At 38.3% G+C, this 22915-nt stretch overlaps 1 protein-coding gene across 1 annotated transcript; it reads left to right on the forward strand.

Annotated features, from left to right (window-relative positions):
* Window positions 1–1958: 1958 nt before the first annotated feature.
* LOC129246397 (adenylyl cyclase X E-like) lies at window positions 1959–21884 on the forward strand. Its single transcript, XM_054885190.1, has 19 exons — window positions 1959–2069; window positions 2145–2291; window positions 2358–2517; window positions 4519–4886; window positions 4950–5080; window positions 9819–9963; window positions 10023–10159; window positions 10227–10512; window positions 13219–13299; window positions 13366–13466; window positions 13536–13754; window positions 13826–14072; window positions 16894–16986; window positions 17059–17327; window positions 17403–17497; window positions 17588–17739; window positions 17802–17934; window positions 21293–21496; window positions 21568–21884. The coding sequence occupies exons 1-19, from the start codon at window positions 1959–1961 to the stop codon at window positions 21882–21884; spliced, it is 3396 nt and encodes a 1131-aa protein (XP_054741165.1).
* The last annotated feature ends 1031 nt before the right edge of the window (window positions 21885–22915 follow it).

Consider the following 22915-nt stretch of genomic DNA (forward strand, 5'->3'; position numbering starts at 1 on the left):
GGTGTAAAGTCCATCCTTCTAGGGGTAGAGCGCAGGTTGTCAAGGGGATTCCGATCCTCTCTTTTCGCGGGAACACTACCTCACAGTTCCCTTGTCTGGCCAGCTCGTCGGCTTCGCAGTTTCCAGTAATTCCACTGTGACCAGGTACCCAAATTATCTTTATATCGAAGAATTCTGATGCAATTGAGAGAGAGACCAGGCATTCCCTGACCAGTTTCGAGTGCACCAAAATAGAGCCTAGGGCCCTAATTACCGCTTGGCTATCGAAGCAAATATTTACCTTCTTAACAGTTACTACGCAAGTGAGTAGCCAGTCAGCTGCTTCTTTAATTGCGGCTACCTCTGCTTGGAACATACTGCAGTGATCCGGTAACCTGAATTTGAGTTTGATGGGGAGCTCTATGCAGAATACTCCTCCTCCAACCCTACCGTCCAACTTTGAGCCATTCGTGAACAGGTTAACCAGACCCTGTCCTCAGGTATTGCCCCCGGTCCACTCCTCCCTTGATGGAATATGGGTAGAGAAAGTTCCGCTTGGACTAAGCGAGGGTACACACTGATCCGTCGACGGCGGGATGAACTCAAAGTTTCTGAGGATACTTGTGTGTCCACATGTGAGATTGAGCTTATAGCCCAAGCACCTCAGTCCGATTGCGGTACGTGTAGCGCCAATTCTGCCTGTGATGTCTATAGGTACCACATTTAACATTGTGTTAAGCGCTAGAGTAGGAGTAGTGTGAGGCACCCCACGGATTCCACTCTTTAGCTTTTTAACTGATGTCATCCTCTCCAGTGAGTTCCACTAGACACTGTGGAATGGCAAAATTAGCTTTATTCTGGCATTATAGAGCCAAAATACAACTCTAGGCGAGAGGCTCCAGCTTTTGCCAATTGCGCCTTTGCATCCATACAAGGCGATTCTTGCCTTCCTTACTCTCTCTTCAATGTTGGGCTTCCACGTTAGTTCACTGACAATGATTGATGACTTAGGTACTTCAGCTTATCAGAAAGCATCAACGGAGCGGCTCCCATCTAGGAGAGTTGAGCTCTGGGTGTTTTATATTTCGTCGTAAAAAGTACGAGCTCCATCTTAGGAGGATTCACTGATAAGCCGCAGTACACTGCCCATCGAACAAATACGTTAGATATTCCGACAGAGTATCCACAAATTTTCCTCTAACGATTAAGGCCACGTCATTCGCGTAGGCAATCACCCTACAACCCCTCCTCACCAGCTCCTCCAGCAAGTATTTGATAACAATGATCCAGAGAAATGGTGAGAGAACACCGCCTTGCGCAGTGCCCCTATTCACCTGCCGGCGGAGAGAGACGTCCCCCCACTCTGCCACGACCGTTCTGTCGCAGCATTCTGTAGATAAACCTGGAGAGGTCGGCTCCAACCCCCAGCCTACCCAAAAATTTAGTGATTGCATTTTCTGTTTCTATTATTCTGGCCTGAGCTAAAGTTGCAACCGCAGCCTTGCTGCTAGCGTACTCCAAGTGATAAGGGTGGCTAAGTCGATGATCTACCAAGATGCCTTGGTACTTTACATATGGCTTAGGACCGATGATATTATCGCGACCTCTGAGCTTTTATAGTATGTTTCGCAATGTTTACTACCACCGTGAACGCTTTTGCGATCACAATAATCGATATACCGTTTGCAGTTCTATGCATGTGACTTTTGGAAATGGTATGTAGTTCTTATACCCCCTTATACCTTATACTCGTAGATGCTGAATGTAAGACTAAACTTTACAAAACCTACATAAGTATTATAATATATCACCGATAAAATTTCACCTGACTCTACCTGTACAAATAATTTTTGTTTTCTGTTTGAATGTTTTAATTCTCCTACTTCTTTCAAACAAAAGATCAAAACACACGAAGATTGAAGAAAATTCATTTGTGTATTAAGTCTTCGGAAAACAAAAATTTTCTAAACTTCTGAAACATGATTCCCCGAAGATCGTGGGCCCGTGATTCGGCAACCTTTTTATCTTTCTCCACTGATAAGGCAAATCGTGCGAAGGGAAGTGATAAATTTGAGCTAACCGTATTAAGGGTAAAAAAAAATTATGTGCTAAAAACGTGTGCAGTTCTTTGTAAAAATGTTTGAATATTTTTCTATATTATAAAGGAGCAATGCACCAAATTGGATGTGGAAGAATACTATTTGGCCTATATGAATCGGGTGCATATAAGTCAGCTATACTCGTTCATCTCAATGCTGGTATTCATCATTTGCGTCCACTCATTATTGCTCTTTACAACAGTTTATTCATCGGTATGCGACATTATTCATGTTTTTTTCATTAAAAATATGGTATTTGAAAATCGAAAACGCTTTTAGGAAAGAAAATCTGTTTATGGAGTTTCAGCAATATACCTCGGATCTGCTGCGGTGGTAATCCTGATTTTGTCTTTGAACTTTAGTGCGCATTTAAATGAAAGATTACCTTGGCTAAAATATGTAACAACAACTTCGGCTATTATCATACTCGTAGCTATGGGTAAGTGAGACAATAAAAATGGTTCTCTATAAAAGGTGCTCTAAAATTTTGCGTGTAAACTATGCTGATGCGTTGAATGTCCAGTGTAGTCGAGGATGTGTAGACGTGTGTGGCATAACAAATATTGTTTGTTTTTACGGTATGACGCCCGTGAGGAGGAAATTCTCATGACTACTGCTATACCGGCGTAGCAATATGCAAGACTTTTAGCCTCTCAGCGACACCCACGTGCTAAATACCTCTCCACAATCTGCCACTCTCCCCGCGGAACTGCCGAAAACTTATTACCTCACGTGGTGGTGAGCTCATAGGCTGTTAGTTCTTACGTCTACGAAGTTCCGCGTTTTAAATCATTGTGAATATGTTTTGCATGCGCGCAGATTCGCTTCCAGTTATCACCCGATTTCGGCATAAAATCTACAATATTTTCTCCGTTTAATATGCTACAGGTTTCAAGAGAATAGCGTCTAATGCCCACGCTGAAGACCTGATCAGCGCTTCCTCCCTCTCCGTGCAGATTGGGCAGTTTGGGGAACTGTCACGGCCGAATCTTTCGAGATATTTTCGAAGTACCCCGTGCCTTGAAAGAATTGGGTTAGATGGAAGTTCGTTTCCCCATGGTTCCTTTCTAATCACGTTGTAAGAATGGGTATTAGCCCATGCGTCCATCATCTTTTCGGTGATCTGTTCCACCGGTCTTGCCAGTGGGTATTATTTTGTTGTCTTGTTCTACCGTCGGGTTCGGATAGCCTTATATGCACTATCTGCATTTGTTTTGCCACAATGTCTACGGCGACTAGAGCTGCAATAACGAAAGCAGCATCGTCCGGTATTGTACGGAAGCCACAGATAGTCCGAAGCCGCGCGTTTTTCAGTTTTTCTGTGTAGCTGTTTATGTCCACTGCACCAGCTCAGCTTACAAAAAAATCCAAGCTGACTATGCTGCTACATACCTGTATAAATGCCTGATTTGGTGGGAAGCTCTTCTGAAGGGCTACAATATCACTAAGCTGGGGAGGGTAGAAAGGACTGCTTGTTTTGGCGTCAACGGAGTATGTAGAATTTGTCTTAGTGCTGCCCGTAATGTCGTTCTGCAATTAATTCAAGTTATTTCCATCGAGTAATCTCTCAAGGGACATAGTAGCATTTTTAGGTAGCTAACAAAGTATTTCTCTGATCTTCGTACAGATTTCTCTATCCGCAAACTGTAGTTTGAGGGTCTGGCCAGGGCCATCTTTCCGAGTAGGCAGGATTTAAACGAGGGAGCTTCAAGATGGAATCGGGAGTCGGAGCAGGAGTTTCCTCTAAATCATCCAATTTATTATAGCTAGGTTCTTTAAAACTGCCGAATACTACAGAAGTCATTGCGATCGTACCGGCATGCAAAATGCTTAGTGTACGCGGGTGCGGGGAAGATTTTTTCCGATAGTCAAGATGCAATCAAAGCTCTGACTAAACTCAAGACTCTTAGGTATGGGGATAAGATTTCTCTGAGCTGGGTTCCGGGACGTAAGAACATAGAGGGAAATGAAATTGTTGTGGAGTTTGCTAGGTCGATTGAATTTGTCATCAGCATCCCTTTGACTGTTGTTAAAGGTAAATTGCACAACTTATTTATCAAAAAAGCTCAGCTCATATGGAGCTCTATTTCTTCGTTTGTTATTTCGAAAATGCTTTCACCACCGTGCGGTTTCTACGCCATTCATTTTCCAAACTCTTAGCTGTGTTTACCGGTCATCGGAAGATCGACACACATGCAGAAAATCTGTAAATGTCCGTGCTTGGCAGCCGATTTAAGTCACCGGGTGCTCCTTTCTTCGACAGCCTGCGGCAGTGCCTTCTGGTACTTCAGCTTGCATATGTATCTCAATAAACATAACTAGGGGAACGTATTAAAAAATTTTAATTCACATAATATTATATGTGTTTGTGTGTATGTAGTGGTAGTATTTATTATTATTGGCACTGCTCGATTTACAATTTTTAATTTTTCTTTCGCAGATCTGTCAATTCCAATTGTTAATGCTTGGCTGTACAATATCACTAAGCCAATGTACTACAGCTTTATCATCATTTCCATATATATTTTCATGCCATTCACCGCTAATATTTACCCCGTCATAATGGGTGTGGTGGTGTCAATAGGCTATATAATAGTTTTTCACCTGCTAGTACATCGCTGGAAAAGTAATGAACCTACAAATTTCAGTGCTTCAAATGCCATTTCTGAAGGCACTTTCATACTGAGTTTAAATGTATTGGGTTTGTTTGTGCGCCTAACACGCGAAACCGTTACTCGTATGACCTTTGTGGACAAACGCCATTTAATAGAGGAGAACATTTTGTTCCACGCTGCGAAGGACCAGGAGGTATGCACAAATTTCATTCATTTATATAAGTTAAACAGCTGCTTTTATATTATATTTCCATAGAGAGCCTTACTGTTGACTATCATTCCAAAACAAATCGCCGCTCAAATGGAAGAGGACGTAAAAATGCGCATTGAGCTAATGAAGAAACCAAAACCCATGAGTAGATCGATGAGTTTGGGCGTAGAAGTGAGGTTAGTAAATTCGTACTAAGAGTCAAAGAGCAGTTTTCGAAAACTAGGATAAGGTAACATTTTTTATGAAATATCCAAAGATAGCTAATATTACTTAACTTGGCATTTGTACGTGACATTTTTGCAAACAATAGCTCTTTTACTAGGTAGGCAGGTAGGTTAGATGACAAGAGTACCACAGGTAGACTTCAAATAGCACTTACGTGCCATTTTGATACCATAACACTTTTTTACTAATACATCGCCATTTATCTTATTGTCTTCGTCACCGTATTTGATTTTTCGAAGACAGTAAATTTGGCAAATGATTTGACGAAACGGCCCAATTCGGCGACGAGGAAGAATCGAAGTTAGAGCAAGTAATTTGTACGATACGACACTAACGGCGGTTGTTTGAAAGTGATTTGTACTTATAACTGTGTGGACGCCTAGGCTAAGTAAACCGGTTTTCTCCTTTTTGACGGCTAAAACGCATTTTCAGTTGTCTTCAGAGCAATGTTTTGTGTAAGCCCAAGGTTAGACAGCTTTTTAAAGGAAAAGGGTAAACGAGTACTCGTGTTGCATTTGGGTTTAGTCTGAAAATTTGGTCTTCAATATAGATCTTTATTATTATTATTATTACTTTTTCATCGCTAATTGAAAGGTTTTTAAAGGCACTACAATTTTATTTATGACGACGCCGTGGCATATCGTAAAGTGAAGCGCCAATATGGGAAAATTAGAAGAGATGTAAAAAATACGGTTTTACATACATAATTAAGATGGTGACTTTGTTTATAATATTTACAATTTTTTCGAGTAATAATTTTGCATTATTTTCTTTAAAAACTGCAGTATATTCTTTAATCAAACCCATATAAAAAACACAATTTTTAAAAGTTCCACAAATTTAAATCTAAATTTTCAAATTTTTAATGTGAATGAATCTCAGCAAATTTTCGTTTACTCAGTAACATGGCTCAGGAAATTATAGGAAAATAAGTACGAATTATGAGTTGACAAAAGATCGCAGCGAGTTTTAGCAACTTTTTTTCTAGCGACTTTAGCCCTTTATTCTATGTATACAGTAGGTTCTGTTTTTATGCGGCTTTTTTTTATGCGGTTTTGAAATAGTGCGGTTTTTTTTAAATTACAAAATGCATGTCGACCTATGGGGAATTGTACATATAAACAAGATTCTAAACCAGCTAAGCAAAAACTCATCACAGATTGCATCAGAAATGCTAACCCTACAAGTATGGAAGATATATAAAGATATAATTTTCAAAGATACAATATTTTGTTTATGCGATTTTATTTAATTATTTCAGATTCATGCGGTCTATGGAACGTATCTATAGTAATAATATGGGACTAGTGCCCTTTTTTATGCGATTATTTCAGATTTATGCGGTTTTAGCATTTGAAACGTATCTATAGTTTTACTATAGAACTAGTAGCTTTTTTTATGCTGTTTTTTCTTTATGCTGTTTCTTGCGGAACGTATCTACCGCATAAAAACAGAACCTACTGTATTGAATTTCTTGTGGTAGAAGATGCGCAAGGCCGTTTGCCAAAAAATTACAAAAAAGAATAAATTTTAGTTTTTATAAATTGCTTTTGCTATATGAAAAAGAAAAAAACCAAAAACCTGAAGAGTTGTCCCTAAACAAATTTTTTTAATTAAAAAAATTGTGTTTTAAATCAATTCGATTCTTAAGCCACTTAAAACTTATACCTATAATGAACAAAAAACTGTCTACTCCAAATTTTTCTAAAAATTCAGATAACAGTTTAAATTTTACGGAACTTTATTTAATTTTTTTAATTACAAAGAAAATTGAAAAATGGACTTACAGTAATAAGTTTTATGTGGTTTTGGTAAAAAATGAGGAAAATTTCAAAACAAAAAAAAAAAATATTATAAATCAACGCGAGTCTTTAGCCACTTAAAATTACTTTACAACAGATCCAAATTCCAATAAAAAAAAACTACGTACTCAAAATTTTCCTAAAAATTCAGATAACAGTTTAAATTTTACGGAACTTTATTTAATTTTTTTAATTTCAAAACAAAAAAATTTACGGAACTTTGTTAAATTGTTTTAATTACAAGAAAAAAAAAATTTACGAACTTTGTTGAATTTTTTTAATTACAAAAAAAAAAATTGAAAATTGGACTTAAAGTAATAAATTTCATGTGGTTCTAATAAAAATAAAAAAATTTCAAAACAAAAAAAAAATACAAAAAAAATTATTTTAAATCAATGCGAGTCTTTAGCCACTTAAAACTTCAACTTAACCACAGCCCCAAATTCCAATAAAAAAACTGTGTACTAAAAATTTTTTTAAATATTCAGATAACAGTTTAAAATTTTCCGAAATTTGTTGAATTTTTTTAATTACAAAAAAAAAAAATTGAAAATTAGACTTATAGTAATAAATTTCATGTGGTTTTGGTAAAAAATTTCAAAACAAAAAAAAAAATATTTTAAATCAATGCGAGTCTTTAGCCCCTTAAAACAGTTCGAAATTCCAAAAAAACTGCGTTATCAAAATTTTTCAAAAAATTCCGATAAAACAATTTAAATTTTTTACGGAATTTTTCTAAATAAAACCAAAAATAAATAAAACAAAATATTTTAAATCAATGCGAGTCTTTAGCCACTAAAAACAGTTCCAAATTCCAATAGAAAAAACTGTGTTATCAAAATTTTTCTAAAAATTCCTATAAAATAATTTAAATTATTTACCGATTTTTGTTGAATTTTTCTAAATAAAACCAAAAATAAATAACAAAAAATAGTTTAAATCAATGCGAGTCTTTAGTCTCTTAAAACAGTTCTAAATTCCAATAGAAAAAACTGTGTTATCAAAATGTTTCTAAAAATTTAGTTAAAACAATTTAATTTTGTTACCGAATTTTGTTGAATTTTTCTAAATAAAACCAAAATAAGTTTAAAAGTTAGATATTTTTATTTTAAGTTAAATGGTTTTGGTAAACACTAAACAAAATTTCAAAAAAACAAAAAAAAAATTTAACTGGAAAAACATTGTAAATATTAAAAAAAAAAAAAATGAAAATAAAATAAATAAGCAATAATCACCCAGTAATGCTCGCCACTGTACGAGGGTCGTTTAAAAAGTCCGTGCAAAAATAAAAACAACTTAATTTTTTAGGTTAAACCATTTGTGGAACAACATCAAGGCGCACACTACAAATAGGAGGAGGAGCTCGGCCAAACACCCAAAAAGGGTGTACGCGCCCATTATATATATGTATGTATATATAAACCATTTTTATTTTTCAACGTATTCATCCTTTGGGCTCATACACTTCACCCAAGGCTGTTATAGTTTGCTGATGATTTCCGAAATTTGTCCGGGTCTGAAAAGCAGCAATTCGTTTCTGCAATAGCCTCCTCGTTTGAATAAAATCTTTTTCCTGCCAGCCATTTCTTCAAATTGGGGAGCAAATAGTAGTCCGAAGGATTCGAGGGAGCGAGGCCTGGAGAATAGGAGCATGTGAAACGAGTTGGAACCACGTTTCCAATAATTTTGCCACCACAACTGCTGAGGCGTGAAATTTCACAAATGAAATTCTTTTTCGTCCATTTTTTTTTAAATCACTCGACTTCCTCGAGTGCCAAACACAAAAAAATATACCGATCTGGCTGAAAATTGGTGTGTGTTCTTCGAAGAGATACTACGAACTAAACATAATCTCCATACGCGCCAGTAGTGCTATCGCTCTAACTTTGCATTGACTTTTCAAAGGACCCTCGTATAACGTCATGCCACCAATCTCTATATATCCATGCATGGCACCTGGCATTAAATATACTATGCAACAATAATAAATCTGCAGATATAGAAAGCAAAAAGTGTGGATTTTCCGTCTTTGCTTTGCCAGTCTATTGCCGCTTAGTGCAGTTGGGTGACACCGGTTTTGATGGTAATTTTTTTAAAAACTATTCTTTTGTTTCAAAAATTGTAATAGTAGTGTGAAATAATTGATAAATTTAAATAATACAGGGTGATGGTAATTAAAGGGGTTTCTAATCAGAGGTGTTATTTTGATATTCAAAGAAAAGTGATATTTCTTAGTATAAATGATCGGATATTTATTTCATTATAAAGAGGAACGTATGCCGTTATTAGTCGAAAATAACATCAGGCAAATGACCACCACAACCGCGCTTACAGGACAATATCCTTTTCATGAAGTTTTCCATAACCGAATTGCAAAGTGGCTGCCCTATGTCCTCGATAGCCTCACGAATTCCATCTTTGAGGTCTTGAATCGACCCTGTCGACAAAGTCTCAAAGTTGAGCATTTTTTGCTTGTTGGGGTCTGAAAATTAATTTCAACTTTTTTTTAACATATTATATTTTGGCTTGTAAACATGTCTGTTTCGTAAGTTTCGTCAGTTTTTGCCTAATCAGCTTTTGTCGAAAAATATCCCTCGTAAGAGACCAGGCTCATAATAAAGACAAACACGGTGCAAATCGGAGCATTTCATGAATAGTTATAGACATACAAACATACATATTTCGTGCAAGTATGCCCGTTTGCAAATCGCTCGCAGTATTGCTATGGACACTGGTAAGCAGATACATGGCTTGTTTTCATTCTACGGACATTAGCCAATCTGTTTTTACCCAAAAATACCTGCTGCGTTTGATCAATTTCAAACCCATCCATTTAATCCAATCCATCATTTTCAATCATCCATTACAAATGTTTATTCTCCCTTAGGAAACTTTTCATTGAACCACATGATGACGTCACAATTCTTTATGCGGATATCGTCAACTACACTCGTCTAACAACTACTCTGGATGTGAGCACTCTTGTGGGAACCTTACACGATCTCTTTGTGAGGTTCGATAACGCCGCACAGGTAGAGCGCATAGTTGTGATGCCTGATTGTCAGAACTTTAAACAAAATTTCCACTGCAGGAGTTGAAAGTGTTGCGTATACAGTTCTTAGGTGATTGCTATTACTGTGTGGGGAATGTTTCAATTCCCAATGAGGAGCATGCCGTAGCCTGTGTGAAACTCGGTTTGCGAATGATCAAGGGGATACGCGAAGTGAGGTAAATATATTACATGAATTTTCATATATACATACATTCTTACATACATATGAATATTCAACAACAGAGACATTAGAGATGTCTTAATTGATATGCGCATCGGCGTGCATACGGGTAGCGTTCTATCCGGCGTTATTGGTGAGAACAAATGGCAATTCGATATTTACTCCAAAGACGTTGTTATCGCGAATAAGTTAGAAAGCACTGGCGTACCGGGACGGGTCCATATTAGCAAAGAAACTCTCCATCGACTGCACGACAGATTCAAGTACGAGGAAGGCACCCAAAGGGCTCGCGATGATCCATTGCTGCGAAAGCATCATATAACTACCTTTCTAATTACTCCCCCTCCGGTAAGTAAGTATTAGAATATATGCATGTTTTTATTATTTAGCTGAGATATGACATAGTTTGTTTATATTTGTATCTAAAATAACGCTCGTGAGCGAAAAAATCACTTAGTGAGTCGAAATGCTGAAACCCTGTTGTGTGCGTAAATGAGCTAACGTCCGGCATAACCAATAAAATTCGAATAGCTTTCTTCATCACAACGCTAACCAGCTTGACGTAGCCACTGAAATTAGACAAGGGAAGTGACAGTGAATAGGGCATACGCCTAGAAAAAGTGGCGGCAATGTTGCCAGGCAGACTCTGCATTTGAACCCCTTCCAATAGGCTGCACGGGCAGTCGGTAGGCCTGGAGATGCTTAACAGCCGTGACCGTTGGCGAACAAACGTAGTTGGCGCCCTATGTTCCGATAGAAGTTAAAGGAAAAAGATATAACTTTACCACATCTATAGCAACGCACAAGGGCTTGTTTGATAGCGGGAACCAAGCCAGAAAATTGTAGGTGCTCTTACAATTAGGTTAGGTTAGGTTAGGTTAGGTTAGGTTAGGTAAGGTTAGCCATGTTTCTTGTCTAAGACAGGACACTTGGTGGCCCCAAGCCCCATTGTGATACCTGCATTTGACTTCCATCCCCTAAGTTGCTTAAACCACTGATCTGCTTTTAAGAAGAAATATCTTTGAAGAAATAAACGCACGACTTCTTTGAAGCGCAGAACATTTACAGAGGAGGTGTTGTACCGACTCAATTTCTTCTCCACCTCCACAACTTCTGCATAAGTCACTGCGAGGTACATCTATTCTACTGGCTAGCGTGTCAATAGTACAGTGACCCCTTATAACACCTTTGAAGACGCTAGTAGTTGATCTATTGAATCGAAGCAGACATTTTGTCCTTTATAGATTCAGTTTTAGCCAAATTCCTTTGAAGACCATGCAGTAAGTTGTCAGAGACCATCTTTTATTAGTTTCCGCGATTAAGCTCACATGGCTCTGAGACACGTGGGTATCGTGGGTAACGAGACGTCTGACTCCTTAGCTAGGATGGGCCTTGAGGCCAACTTCTTTGGCCCGAAGCCCATTCTGCTACTCCCTTCTATAGCCATCAAAGCCACGGTTAGCAAATGGGTTACTACAACCCACAAGTGAGTTTAGCAGGCCAAGAGACGCTGCAGATGGACTTAACTTATGTTACCTGTCATGTCCGACCGACTGTCGCAAATCCTTCTCTCATTAAGCAGAAGGGACTGTGGGAAGCTGGTTGAACTGATGACGGGCCACTTTCTATGGGCGAAGCACATGTTAAGGGTAGGCGCCTCAGACACTGTACTCTGCCCAGATTGAGAAGAGGAGGATGAGACGGTTAACCACTTTCTGTGCGTCTGCTCCGCCTTCGCTCGAATCAGGCTTGAGGCCTTTGGCAGTGATGGGTTAAGATGCGACCAACTTGGCTCCTTGGCACCGCAAGATCTACTCAGACTTCTTCGGACGTCGGGTAGATTTAAAGAAAATTAAATTAATTGTGTCTGCGTGCTGTACTTGTTGGTTGTTCCGATATAAAAAGCTTACGTAAATCGCAGTAAAGAGTTCATTTAGAGGAATGTTTATGTCCTCTACCACTTGCTGAAGGTCAAGCTCAGAGCATTTCCTTGCACAATCAAAAATAAAATAAATAATTGGCGGTACACTTCTGTTAGGTGTTTGGCCGAGCTCCTCCTCCTATTTGTGGTGTGCGTCTTGATGTTGTTCCACAAATGGAGGGACCTACAGTTTCAAGCCGACTCCGAACGGCAGATATTTTTAAGTGGAGCTTTTTCATGGCAGAAATACACTCGGAGGTTTGCCATTGCCTGCCGAGGGGCGACCGCTATTAGAAAAATGTTTTTATTAATTTTGCTATCACCGAGATTCGAACCAACGACCTCTCTGTGAATTCCGAATGGTAATCACGCACCAACCCATTCGGCTACGGCGGCCGCTCTTTAATTTCCCTCTACTCCAGAGTGGCCGAAGACCCAACAAAGTGTGGTGTTGTGGTGGATAAGCGAGCGTCACCTCCTGCATTCTTTATCACATCTTGGTTTGATGTGCGCTGAGACCAGTGCCTCGATCGCTGCTGGACTATCAACAAAAATGGTAAAGTTTGCCGGAGGCAAGTCTATTAGTCTTATCGTTTTTGTTTCTTTGTCTATAGCATAGATCTCAACTTGGAAGGCACTACACTGGTTTGTGGAGTATTTCGGTTTTGTAAACAAAATTTTAGAAACATTTTTTATTTACTCTTATTTTATAATTTTCTCCATATAAGGAATGCAGGCCTTTTTTACATGAAAAAAAGAAAAAAAGCGCTAAATCGTTAAGGGGAAAAATTATAAAAAACAAGAGCAGTTTTTACCAAATTTAATAAGCTGTGAAACTGCATACCAAATATGCTTCTAAAAATTCTAATTAAAAACTTGGGACGAAGAGTTTGCAGTATTCACTCATATCCAATTCTATATTAATTTCGTGCTCTAACTAATGAATTTTTGAGTATTGCAATACAGTATTAGAATTTTGTTTTCCCAGCCATTGTAGCACTTGTCTGGTTTTGAAATTCTCTGTTGGGGTTAACATTTTTTACCCTTAGCCAATCTTGCCTCTTTACGTCTTTCGGTGTACTAAGCATTCTGATCGAGCTAAGTGATTTGTTCTCCCTTTTTTCTCCCCAAAGGAACTTGTTGAAGCTCAGATGTCACAAACATCATTCTATTCCGTATATCATGGCGATTTTGACGATGTTGCCGAGGGGCAGGCAAGTGACTGTTATATGTTGGGGTCCCATAGTTCATATGCCAATTTTTATATATTTTGCAAATAGGTTTTCGAACAAATGGATTCCTTGGAAAGAATGAAAGTAATGCTGGACAGTGAGATGAACCGAGAGTATATCAATTTTCCAATATCTGGTATAATTAGGCGGTAAGAGCATGCGTTCTTCAGATCGGCAAACATACACAACTAAAAACAAGTTTCGTTTCATATACTTAGTTATAAAATGCTTTCCTTTAATAAGAAGAGACGCCTATCACCAGTTGAGATAAAAGAAAGAACTCTTTATTCGAACATTTCGTGGTTATTCATGTGGTATAAAAACTGGCATTGGGAGCTCAGCTACCTGCAACAATTCGACATTTTGTATAAATACAGCATCGCTGTGGCCTATATAATTATCCTTTGTACGATTATAATGCAAGCGATCAGTGAGCCGTGAGTATGAGAGTTCATTTCCGATCTAAATCAATATGAAAATTAAGTCACCTAATCAATCACCTTGATAGACAAGAGACGATATTTTGGATGTTGGCATTGTTCGGAAATATATTTGTATTGCTCGTTTTGGGTTTGGTCTGGTACAAGAAAATGTGGGAAAGGCTCTTCAGTACAGTATTTGAACCAAAACCACAAGCAAAAGTCAGCCTTTGGATGTATATAACTTCAGACAAAGTTCAACGAGACTACTGGTTTCGTACTGGAGTATATTTTGCCATACTTTTACTGCAGTTATCTCTAACTCTGGCGCAATTGGTAGGTTACCATGGGCTCTATAAGTGAACACGCACATTGATACTATGTCAACTTTGTGCATTTGTAAAAGAAGTTTGATAAAGTGTAAGAGATTTTGGAATAACATTTTTTGTAAGGCGGTTTCTCATGGCTGAAATCTACGCGAAAGTTTGCCATTGTTTTCCAGGGAGCGGCGGCGATAGGAACACACTTTTTCTATCATTTTGGTGTTTGATGCCCGGAGACTAGAACCTACGCACTTCCGAATGGTAGTCACGCACCAACCCATTCCGCTACGGTGGTCGCTAAAGTTCACTTACTATAAAATAAATTAATGGGTGTTAAATATATTTTTTATATACAGCTCAAATGATTTCATTAGCACCAAAACAGAAGACAATATTTATATTTATGAGTATTTAACCCTCCGTTAGACACGTTTTTTAAAACCTTCGTTTGGGCATTCGGGTCTGTCCTTTTTTCGTCCTGTTCGGTGATCCTTTTTAAAAGGTTATATCCATAAATCGATAGCAAATTAAATTTTAGGAAGCTACCTGGAAGTTCATTTCGTAAGCTATAAAAAATGTATTAAATTCACGTCCAAAGTCTAAAAAGCCAGTCTGGCCCGACTCGGTGCCTAACGGAGGGTTAGTAAGGCTTTAGACTGTACGTTAGGGCGGGTCAATTTGTTCTTAAAAAATACAACCGACCTTGTGGCTGATCTATTGGCAATTCCGAACAAAAAAGGCCACGGAAACAAAGCTCTAAAATGCACCATCCTTATTTTTAATTGCAATTGAAAGGTAGGTAGGAGAAATTCGCTTTTGATATTTACTTCGCTCAAAGCCCTCCGCTAAAGAGCGTAACAGTGCAAAGTTTACTACGTTTAAAAGAAAACCACTAGCGTTGGAATTTTGCAGAAAGAATTCTATTCACTGAAATGCACCACAATTATTATTACAACATCACTCTGCGCGACAAACAAAAATTATTCGAATATATTAGGTGCGCAACTAAGCTCCCGCTGTTTGTCAATAGATGCCGCCAGCAGTGTGTGCTAGTCGATTCTAACATAACCCAAACATCATAAACCAAACTTAGACATATGGTAAACAAACTGCTTCGACACATTAGTGATTTGGTTTGGTATCATACACTTTGGGTTTCATGAAAATGTCTGATTTTGTGCCGAATAATCGTCATTTGCGGGAACTGTTGATTTTCCTCTTTCATTCGAAAAAACGGCGGCTGAAGCGCATCGAGAGCTACAAAAAGTTTATGGAGATGCTACTTTAAGTGAAACAACGTGCCGAAATTGGTTCCGTTGCTTCAAAGATGGTGATTTTAATGTTGACGACCTTCCGCGTGAAGGAAGACCAAAAACCTTCGAAGACGCTGAATTGGAGGCATTGCGCAATGAGGATCTCTGTCAAACGCAAGAAGAGCTTAGGAGTTGCCCGCCAATCCATTTCCAAGCTATTGCATGCTTAAGGAATGATTCAGAAACAGGGGACTTGGGTTCCCCTTGGGTTGAGTTAAAACCTAAGGATGTTGAACGTCGTTTTTCCGTCTGTGAACAACTTCCACTGCTCCAGTGGTAAAAAAGGAAGGGTTTTCTTCATCGCATCGTGGCGGGTGATGAAAACTGAATCCATTACAGCGATCCAAAGAAAAGAAAGTCATGGGGACTGCCCGGGCATGCTTGTACATTGTCGTCTCGGTCGAATATTCGCGCCGCGAAGGTTATGCTATGTATTTGGTGGGATCAAGTTGGTGTTATTTATTATGAACTGTTAAAACCAAGCGAAACCATCACTGGGGATCGACATCGACTTGAATTGATGCGATTAAGCCGAGCACTGCGCAAGAAGCGGCCGCAATACGCGGAGAGACATGAAAAAGTGATTCTATAGTATGACAACGCTCGGGCTCGCGTTGCCAAACCCATTAAAACCTTCCTGGAAACACTAAAATGAGAAATCCTACCCCACCCGCCATATTCTCCAGATATTGAGATGTCCGATTATCACCTGTTCCGATCGATGGCACATCGTCCAGCGGACCAGCAGTGCCATTCATATGAAGACATCAAAAAATGGATTGATCCGTGGATAGCCTCAAAAGGTGAACAGTTTTACCGCGACGGTATGCGAGATCTACTAGAAAGTTGGAAAAAAGTAGTAGCCAGGAGGGGCAATACTTTCAATGATGCATTTGTAACCATTTTTTTAGAAATATTTTCATAAAAAAAAACAGCGAGAACTTAGTTTTCTCAGGCTTAGTCAAACACGAAAAAACGGGAAATAGGATTGATCTCCAAAATCTGGACTCAGTGTCGTAATTTTATATATTTTTTTCGATCAAATAGTTTTGCACGTCATCCATATAAAATGCTAATATATCTTAAGGAATGCCGTAGCCGAATGAGTTGGTGCGTGACTACTATTCGAAGAACATAGGTTCGAATCTCCGTGAAACACCATATTGAAGAACAAGTTTTTTGTTTTAATAGCTATCGCCCATCGCCACGCAATGGCAACTCTCCGAGTATATTTCTGCCATGAAAAATCTCTTCATAAAAATTTAAAATCTGTAGTTCCCTTCATTTGTGGCACACCATCAAGACGCACGTCACAAATAGAAGGAGGAGCTCGGCCAAACACCTAACATAAATGTAAGCGCTAATCATTTATTTTATTTGTTTTATCGCAGTATTCACGTATTATAAAATCTGAGTTAAACTTCGTCAAACTTCTTTTGCGCATACGTAAAATTGTTCATGCTATGTTAGTAGACATTTTGCAACCCTATTACCGGCTCATTCTAATATGTTTTCTTTCAGTTAGATTGCGATCGGTTTCAGATTGAAAATGAGATTGTCGAGATGGAAGTGTATGACGATAACGTGAACGAAAATATATGCTTCAGTCCCTGGGTTCGTAGCCGTTTTTATATGTAAATTATGAAAAATTGTATTTGCATTTATTGACTTCCATCTCCATCTTAGGCCGTCACAGAATGTATAGTGCAAAATCTGGGTCTAATCTTTTTATTCACGCACGTTCCTTATTTCATTAAGTATATTGTTGCACTTCTTGTGCTAACATTTTACATAATTATTTCGTTTGTGATGTACGAGTTTATTTTCGAGCGTAGCCTAAGCTCCAATCAATATATCTTACCCGAATATGCGCAGCTATTTTTGTTGCTGATACATCTTTTGTCATTCCATATAGTAAATCGAGAGGCTGAGTTTATTTCTCGCATGGACTACAAGTGAGTATCTCGTAATCAAATATGAGACTTTTGGACTTTTTGTTTTTGTTTTATTGTAATTTTTTCTGACTACAGTTCGAAATATGAGTTGCGCAGGAAGAGAGACAATGCAAAAGTTACAAACAAAACCATTTCCATATTAATCGGCAATATTTTGCCTGCCCACATAGGTTTGTAATTTAGCTGTGTCTTCCTTGTGGGATGTATTATGTATTTTATGTGTGTTTTATTTTGTTTAATTTCTTAACATTCTTGCATAGCCGACATGTACATGAAGGATCAGTTGTCAACTGAACTGTACTATGAGCAATACGAAAATGTGGCTGTTATGTTTGCAACGATACTGAATTATGATACGGAACAGATTGGCATGCGTGTCTTGAATGAAATCATCTGTGATTTCGACCGGGTGGTGAGTGATCTGCGGCTATTTTTCTACACTTGTATGAGTATTCGATAATTTCTCTATTGCAGCTAAACACATATACGGGCATCAATAAGATTGAAAAAATTAAAGTGGCTGGTTGGACGTATATGGCCGCGTGTGGCTTAAGTGCAAGTAACCCCGACGCAAGCATCTCCGTTGGATCTGAGAACGAATACAATCGTAAGTAGGAGTTATTGTTTTATACTCCTGCTACTTATACTCGCATTGAGGTCAAGTGATCCAAGTAGTTTGAATTATTCTAAAAAAATATTTATTTGTAGGCGTGAGTGAGGCTAGAAAACTGAAAAATTAAAAAAAAATTTAGGAATATTTGATGTTGAAAATTTTTTATAAAGTCTTTTTAAATGAAATAACTTCGGTTACTTTTAACATTAAACAAAAAATTTATTTTTTTAACAATTTTGGTATTTATGCTTTCTTTCTGTCTTCCTAAAGTCTTTTTAAGTGAAATAACTTCGGTTACTTATAAAATTAAACAAAAAATTTATTTTTTAATAATTTGGTATTTCTCCTTTCTTTCTGTCTTCTTCATCTTTATTGTTGGACTGTGTCCTGTTCTTTCAACGAAAAAAAAATTTATTTAATTTTATTTTTTTAAGTGGAACTTCTTAGACGTCGATGGACGAGCGAGAATGGAGAGTAAATTTCAAGGCCATGTAACGTTTTGGGGATTTTCGTTCCGCGAGAGAGAAAAAAGATATAACGTAGAGGAAAAGGAGAGAGAGAGAGCTATACCTTATAAGACACACTTTAGGCTATTTTTCCTGAGTTTTTCCTTGTGGTTGCTAATTTCTAGTGAGGAATAACTTTTTGGCGCTTGTGTGTTGGTGCAAACTTGTAGGAAATATATTTTTGGTGTTCACTTTTTGGCGTTATATTTCCTTGGTGCCAACTGTTTGGGGCTGTTTTCGGTCCCTGGCTAGTGCTTGTGCGTACTATAAAGTGCTATCCATTCCGGCGACGGATTTATTGGTATTACTTTGCGGTAATTTGTGCCGTTACTACGGTCCTGGAATCGCTGTGTTTGTGCGGGTGATAAACGCCCGAGTAGTGCACGTTGTTGCCACGGTTTGTGTCCGGCGTTTACCTACATCGGTTGACCCTTTTCCGTTTTTTGTAAATTTTGTATTCTCTGCAAATGTTGTAAGTTTATTTACATATATATTCTTTCTCTCTGTCACTCTCATTCTCTGTCGGGTCTTTAGTTAGATATATATTCTTTCTCTCTCTCGCTCTCATTCTCTCTCGGGTCTTTATTTACATATATATTCTTTCTCTTTCTCGCTCTCATTCTCTCTCGGGTCTCTCCCTCTTTACTTGTCTGCCTTGAAAGTTTCATTTCAGTTATGTGTACGTGTACTCATGATTCAATAATAAAAGGTTTGCTCAGTAAGCAGCTTTCTCGTTCTCTCTTGACAAATCGGCTCCCTTACCAAGGCACTGAGTTGCTAGCTCTAGAAAATTTGAGTAAAAGTGGAGCAAAGTAAAATTTGTAGAAAAACATTTCATTTTCAAAATGGTCTACTTACGAGCAACAACTCGCTAAAGAGTTTTCATCGGTATGTTCAGGACTATGGTAGTATGACATGAAATACACACCGCTGAAGTCAAGACATGATAGAGTAATTGATGCAATCCGAGATCGATGAGTGGAGAATGTATAAGGCTTTACTTTTTTGATGTGGTGATTTAGACGGAATTCATGTTTTGCAAAGAGCTAGCATTTCCCAAAGAGTTACGACAGTAGAGAATAATTGGATAGTCCCGACGCGACCGATAGCATTGCATACCTCATTATAAAAAAGTTGAGATTGACGGAACTTGTTTCCAATGAGCCCACCTTCCCATGGATGGATGAAGTGTCCAGAGGAGGCTTAGCAAAGCACAGTACCAGCATGAAAAAGCTCCTCATAAAAAACCATCTGCGTGAATCGGCTTAAAACTGTAGGTCCTTCCATTTGTGAAAGGGGGAGGATCTCGGCCAAACAACTAACAGAATTATACGTGCCAATTATTTATTTATTTTTAACAAAATAGTTTCATATTGGCGAAGCTTCGTAATTTCGCGATCGGTTTTAAATTTAGTTTTTAATTCACAAAATAAAATCTTGGATTAAGTGAAATAATTTCTTGTTTTAATATTAGACTCGGCAATTTCCGCTAATAACTTCAAATATTAATTAAAATTAATTTTTTAACCCGTTCGCAGTTTGTTTCCATTTAAGTAAGAAAATACTTTTTTGCTACGATTTTTACCAAAAAGGATTTAATTTGTTCCACTTTATTCACCTTCTTAAATACAACCTTTTGTAAGGGAGTGTCAAAAATCGAATGTCACTAGTGAGCAAACCTTAAATAATTGAATCATGTACGTGTACTATGCTACACGCACTTTTTTGTTGTTTTTTTTTTTTTTAATAGAATACAATTATGTCATCATTCGAATCGGATTCAGACGGCCAGGCACTCGTGCCAACGCTGTTTTAAGTTGACCTGTCATCACAATTTTTGTCAATCCATCGTCTCTCATTCCCTTTACATGCTGGTTCTATTCTTTTCTTCTCTTGCGGCTCCATTTTACTACTTCAGTGATTTCGCACATCTTTCGTATCTTCTCGTTTCTTTGAGATCGGGCCTTGTGCAGCCAGCTTGCATTGTTTGCATTTCGACGGTGGATATTATTCGCTCTGTTGTAGTTGTATCCGCTCGAGTTTCAATTCCATATGTCCAAATTTGCCTTACGCGTGTCTCATATAAGTGAACTTTGCTCTTGAGGCTCATTGTTTTGCTTCTTCATATAACATCGCGTAAACACCCGTGCGGTATTTATCGAATGTTGAAAATTTTTATGTAGGCTTTTTAAAGTGAAATACCTTTGGTGATTTTGTTTTTAAGTATAAGAAAAACATGAGTTTATTTAGAGTTTTATTCAGTACGAAATTTCAGTTTGAAATTTATGGTATATAGTTTCTGAAGATGCAATATCTTCGGTGCGTCTTGATGTTGTTCCACAAATGGAGGGACCTACAGTTTCAAGCCGACTCCGAACTGCAGATATTTTTATGAGGAGCTTTTTCATGGCAGAAATACACTCGGAGGTTTCCCATTGCCTGCCGAGAGGCGACCGCTATCAGAAAAATGTTTTTCTTAATTTTGGTGTTTTCACCGAGATTCGAACCGACGTTTTCTCTGTGAATTCCGAATGGTAGTCGCGCACCAAGCCATTCGGCTACGGCGGCGATATATTACTTATCGAAAATTTTGGTGTAGATTTTTGTAAAGCAAAATATATTTAGCTCTCTCTCTCTGACTAAAATTGCGCGGTACTTTCTTGAAACCAGGCGACATAAAAAAGGGTTTTGGAATAAGGTGATCCCAGCTGTGTGCATTTTTCGACTACCAGCTGAAAGGTTTTTACTTATGGATCTGTACAATGCATTATGGTTGAAAACTATATACATATATGCTTCACTCACCATTACAATAACATCACTAATATGAGAAATTTTTTCGCCAGCTTTGGGAAGTTATCTCGATGATCGGTTGATGCAAAGTATCGCTCTTGGAAATATGGACAGTGATAAGTTCAGTCCCGGCAATGTTGCTGTATATATCATGGCGTGCTTCGCTTTGGATCTTATTTGTGCATTACAAGCTTTTAATATGGAGAATCCAGAACAAAATGAAGAAAAGGGTCACGCCGTAAGCGCTTTACGAATTGGTAATCGTTATGCTGAATAAAAGTACACACACACATACATACAAGAATATAAATTTGTTTGTCTTTTGAAGGCATATCGAACGGTCCAGTCATGGCTGGTGTTGTAGGTTCGTATAAACCATTTTACGATATCTGGGGAAACGCCGTAAATATGGCTTCACGAATGGACTCCACGGGACTACCTGATTCTATCCAAGTCACTGAGGAAACAGCAAAAATATTGGAAACCTTCAATATTAAATGCAACTTTAGAGGTGAGACGTTTGTGAAAGGCCGTGGCCTGATACCCACATATCTGTTAGAAATCGATGAGAATTTTAGTTTCAACCAGCGTTCTAGAGATCCATCTGATCAGATGATGGGAGTTGAGACAAATGAAATTGAGTAGCGTAATGTAATTAGTCTGTTAATTAAGCTAAGTTATGAGTAACTATCTAAAGTCAATGTAAATTAGGATAGAATAAATGGGATAATCAAAAGTTAAAAATAGCAGAAATCAAATTCGTTTCATTACATTTTTAATAAATAAGATAGAAGATAGAAATAAATACCAAATACCTAAAAAAATGATATTTTTTCAGTTTTTGGGTAGATGCAGTTCATAAAGGGCGGTATGTTCTTCGGCTAGAAGATTTGCTCTTATAGCTCATCTGGACCCAATTCTCCTATGAAAGCTAAGGTGTTTCTTCTTCTTTTTGGCATGAAATCGTATTCGAGGAGCAGATGTGTTGGCGTCTCTGGAGTGGAGTTGCAGAACGGACAAAAGTGGTTTGGTCATATCCAGTGAAATTGACTTCGTAGTAAGCAGCTTGATGTTTTCATCCAAGGAGAGGCCTTTAAGGCCATCTGTAGGCTGAAACACAATGGGAATTGATACGGCCCCTGTCCGGCATTGGACAACAGAGTAGGCACAAACTTTGATTCAACCATCCTCACCATGCCCCTTGACTCCATGCCATCTAGAGTTGTGCTTGACAAGAGATACAGTGTGGTACTGTTAGAGGCTCAACTGTGATCAAACTCAGAAAATGAGCCCGGCAAACACTGTTTTCGCATTTTCACGGATGGGTCCAGGACCGAGCACGGCTCCGGCTGTGGGGTCTACGTGGAATCCAGCGTGACAAAGCTGCACTTTGCTCTTGAAATGCATGCATCTGAGTTTCAAGCGGAGGTGTATGCTGGGGCCAAGGAAGTTGGCCTCAGAGCCCGTTCTGCCACTTCCTTCTGCAGCCATCAAAACTACGGTTAGCAAACAGGTTACTTTAACTCACAAGCGAGCTTGGCAGGCTGAGAGAGGCTGCAGATTGACAAAACTAATGTTACCTGTCGTGTCCGACGATGGATGACGAGGACGATGAGACGGCGGACCACTTTCTGCGCGTCTGCCCCTCCTTCGCTGGAATCAGGCTTGAGGTCTTT

The sequence above is a fragment of the Anastrepha obliqua genome, chromosome 4 (assembly GCF_027943255.1).
Source record: "Anastrepha obliqua isolate idAnaObli1 chromosome 4, idAnaObli1_1.0, whole genome shotgun sequence".
NCBI lineage: Eukaryota > Metazoa > Arthropoda > Insecta > Diptera > Tephritidae > Anastrepha > Anastrepha obliqua.

Coding starts and splice junctions, on each gene's coding strand:
- LOC129246397 (XM_054885190.1), top strand. CDS start 1,959: ATGATTCCCCGAAGATCGTGGGCCCGTGATTCGGCAACCTTTTTATCT. Junction 13,755..13,825: donor ATGCAAGCGATCAGTGAGCC/GTGAGTATGAGA, acceptor TCACCTTGATAG/ACAAGAGACGATATTTTGGA. Junction 17,498..17,587: donor TATTTTGCCTGCCCACATAG/GTTTGTAATTTA, acceptor ATTCTTGCATAG/CCGACATGTACATGAAGGAT.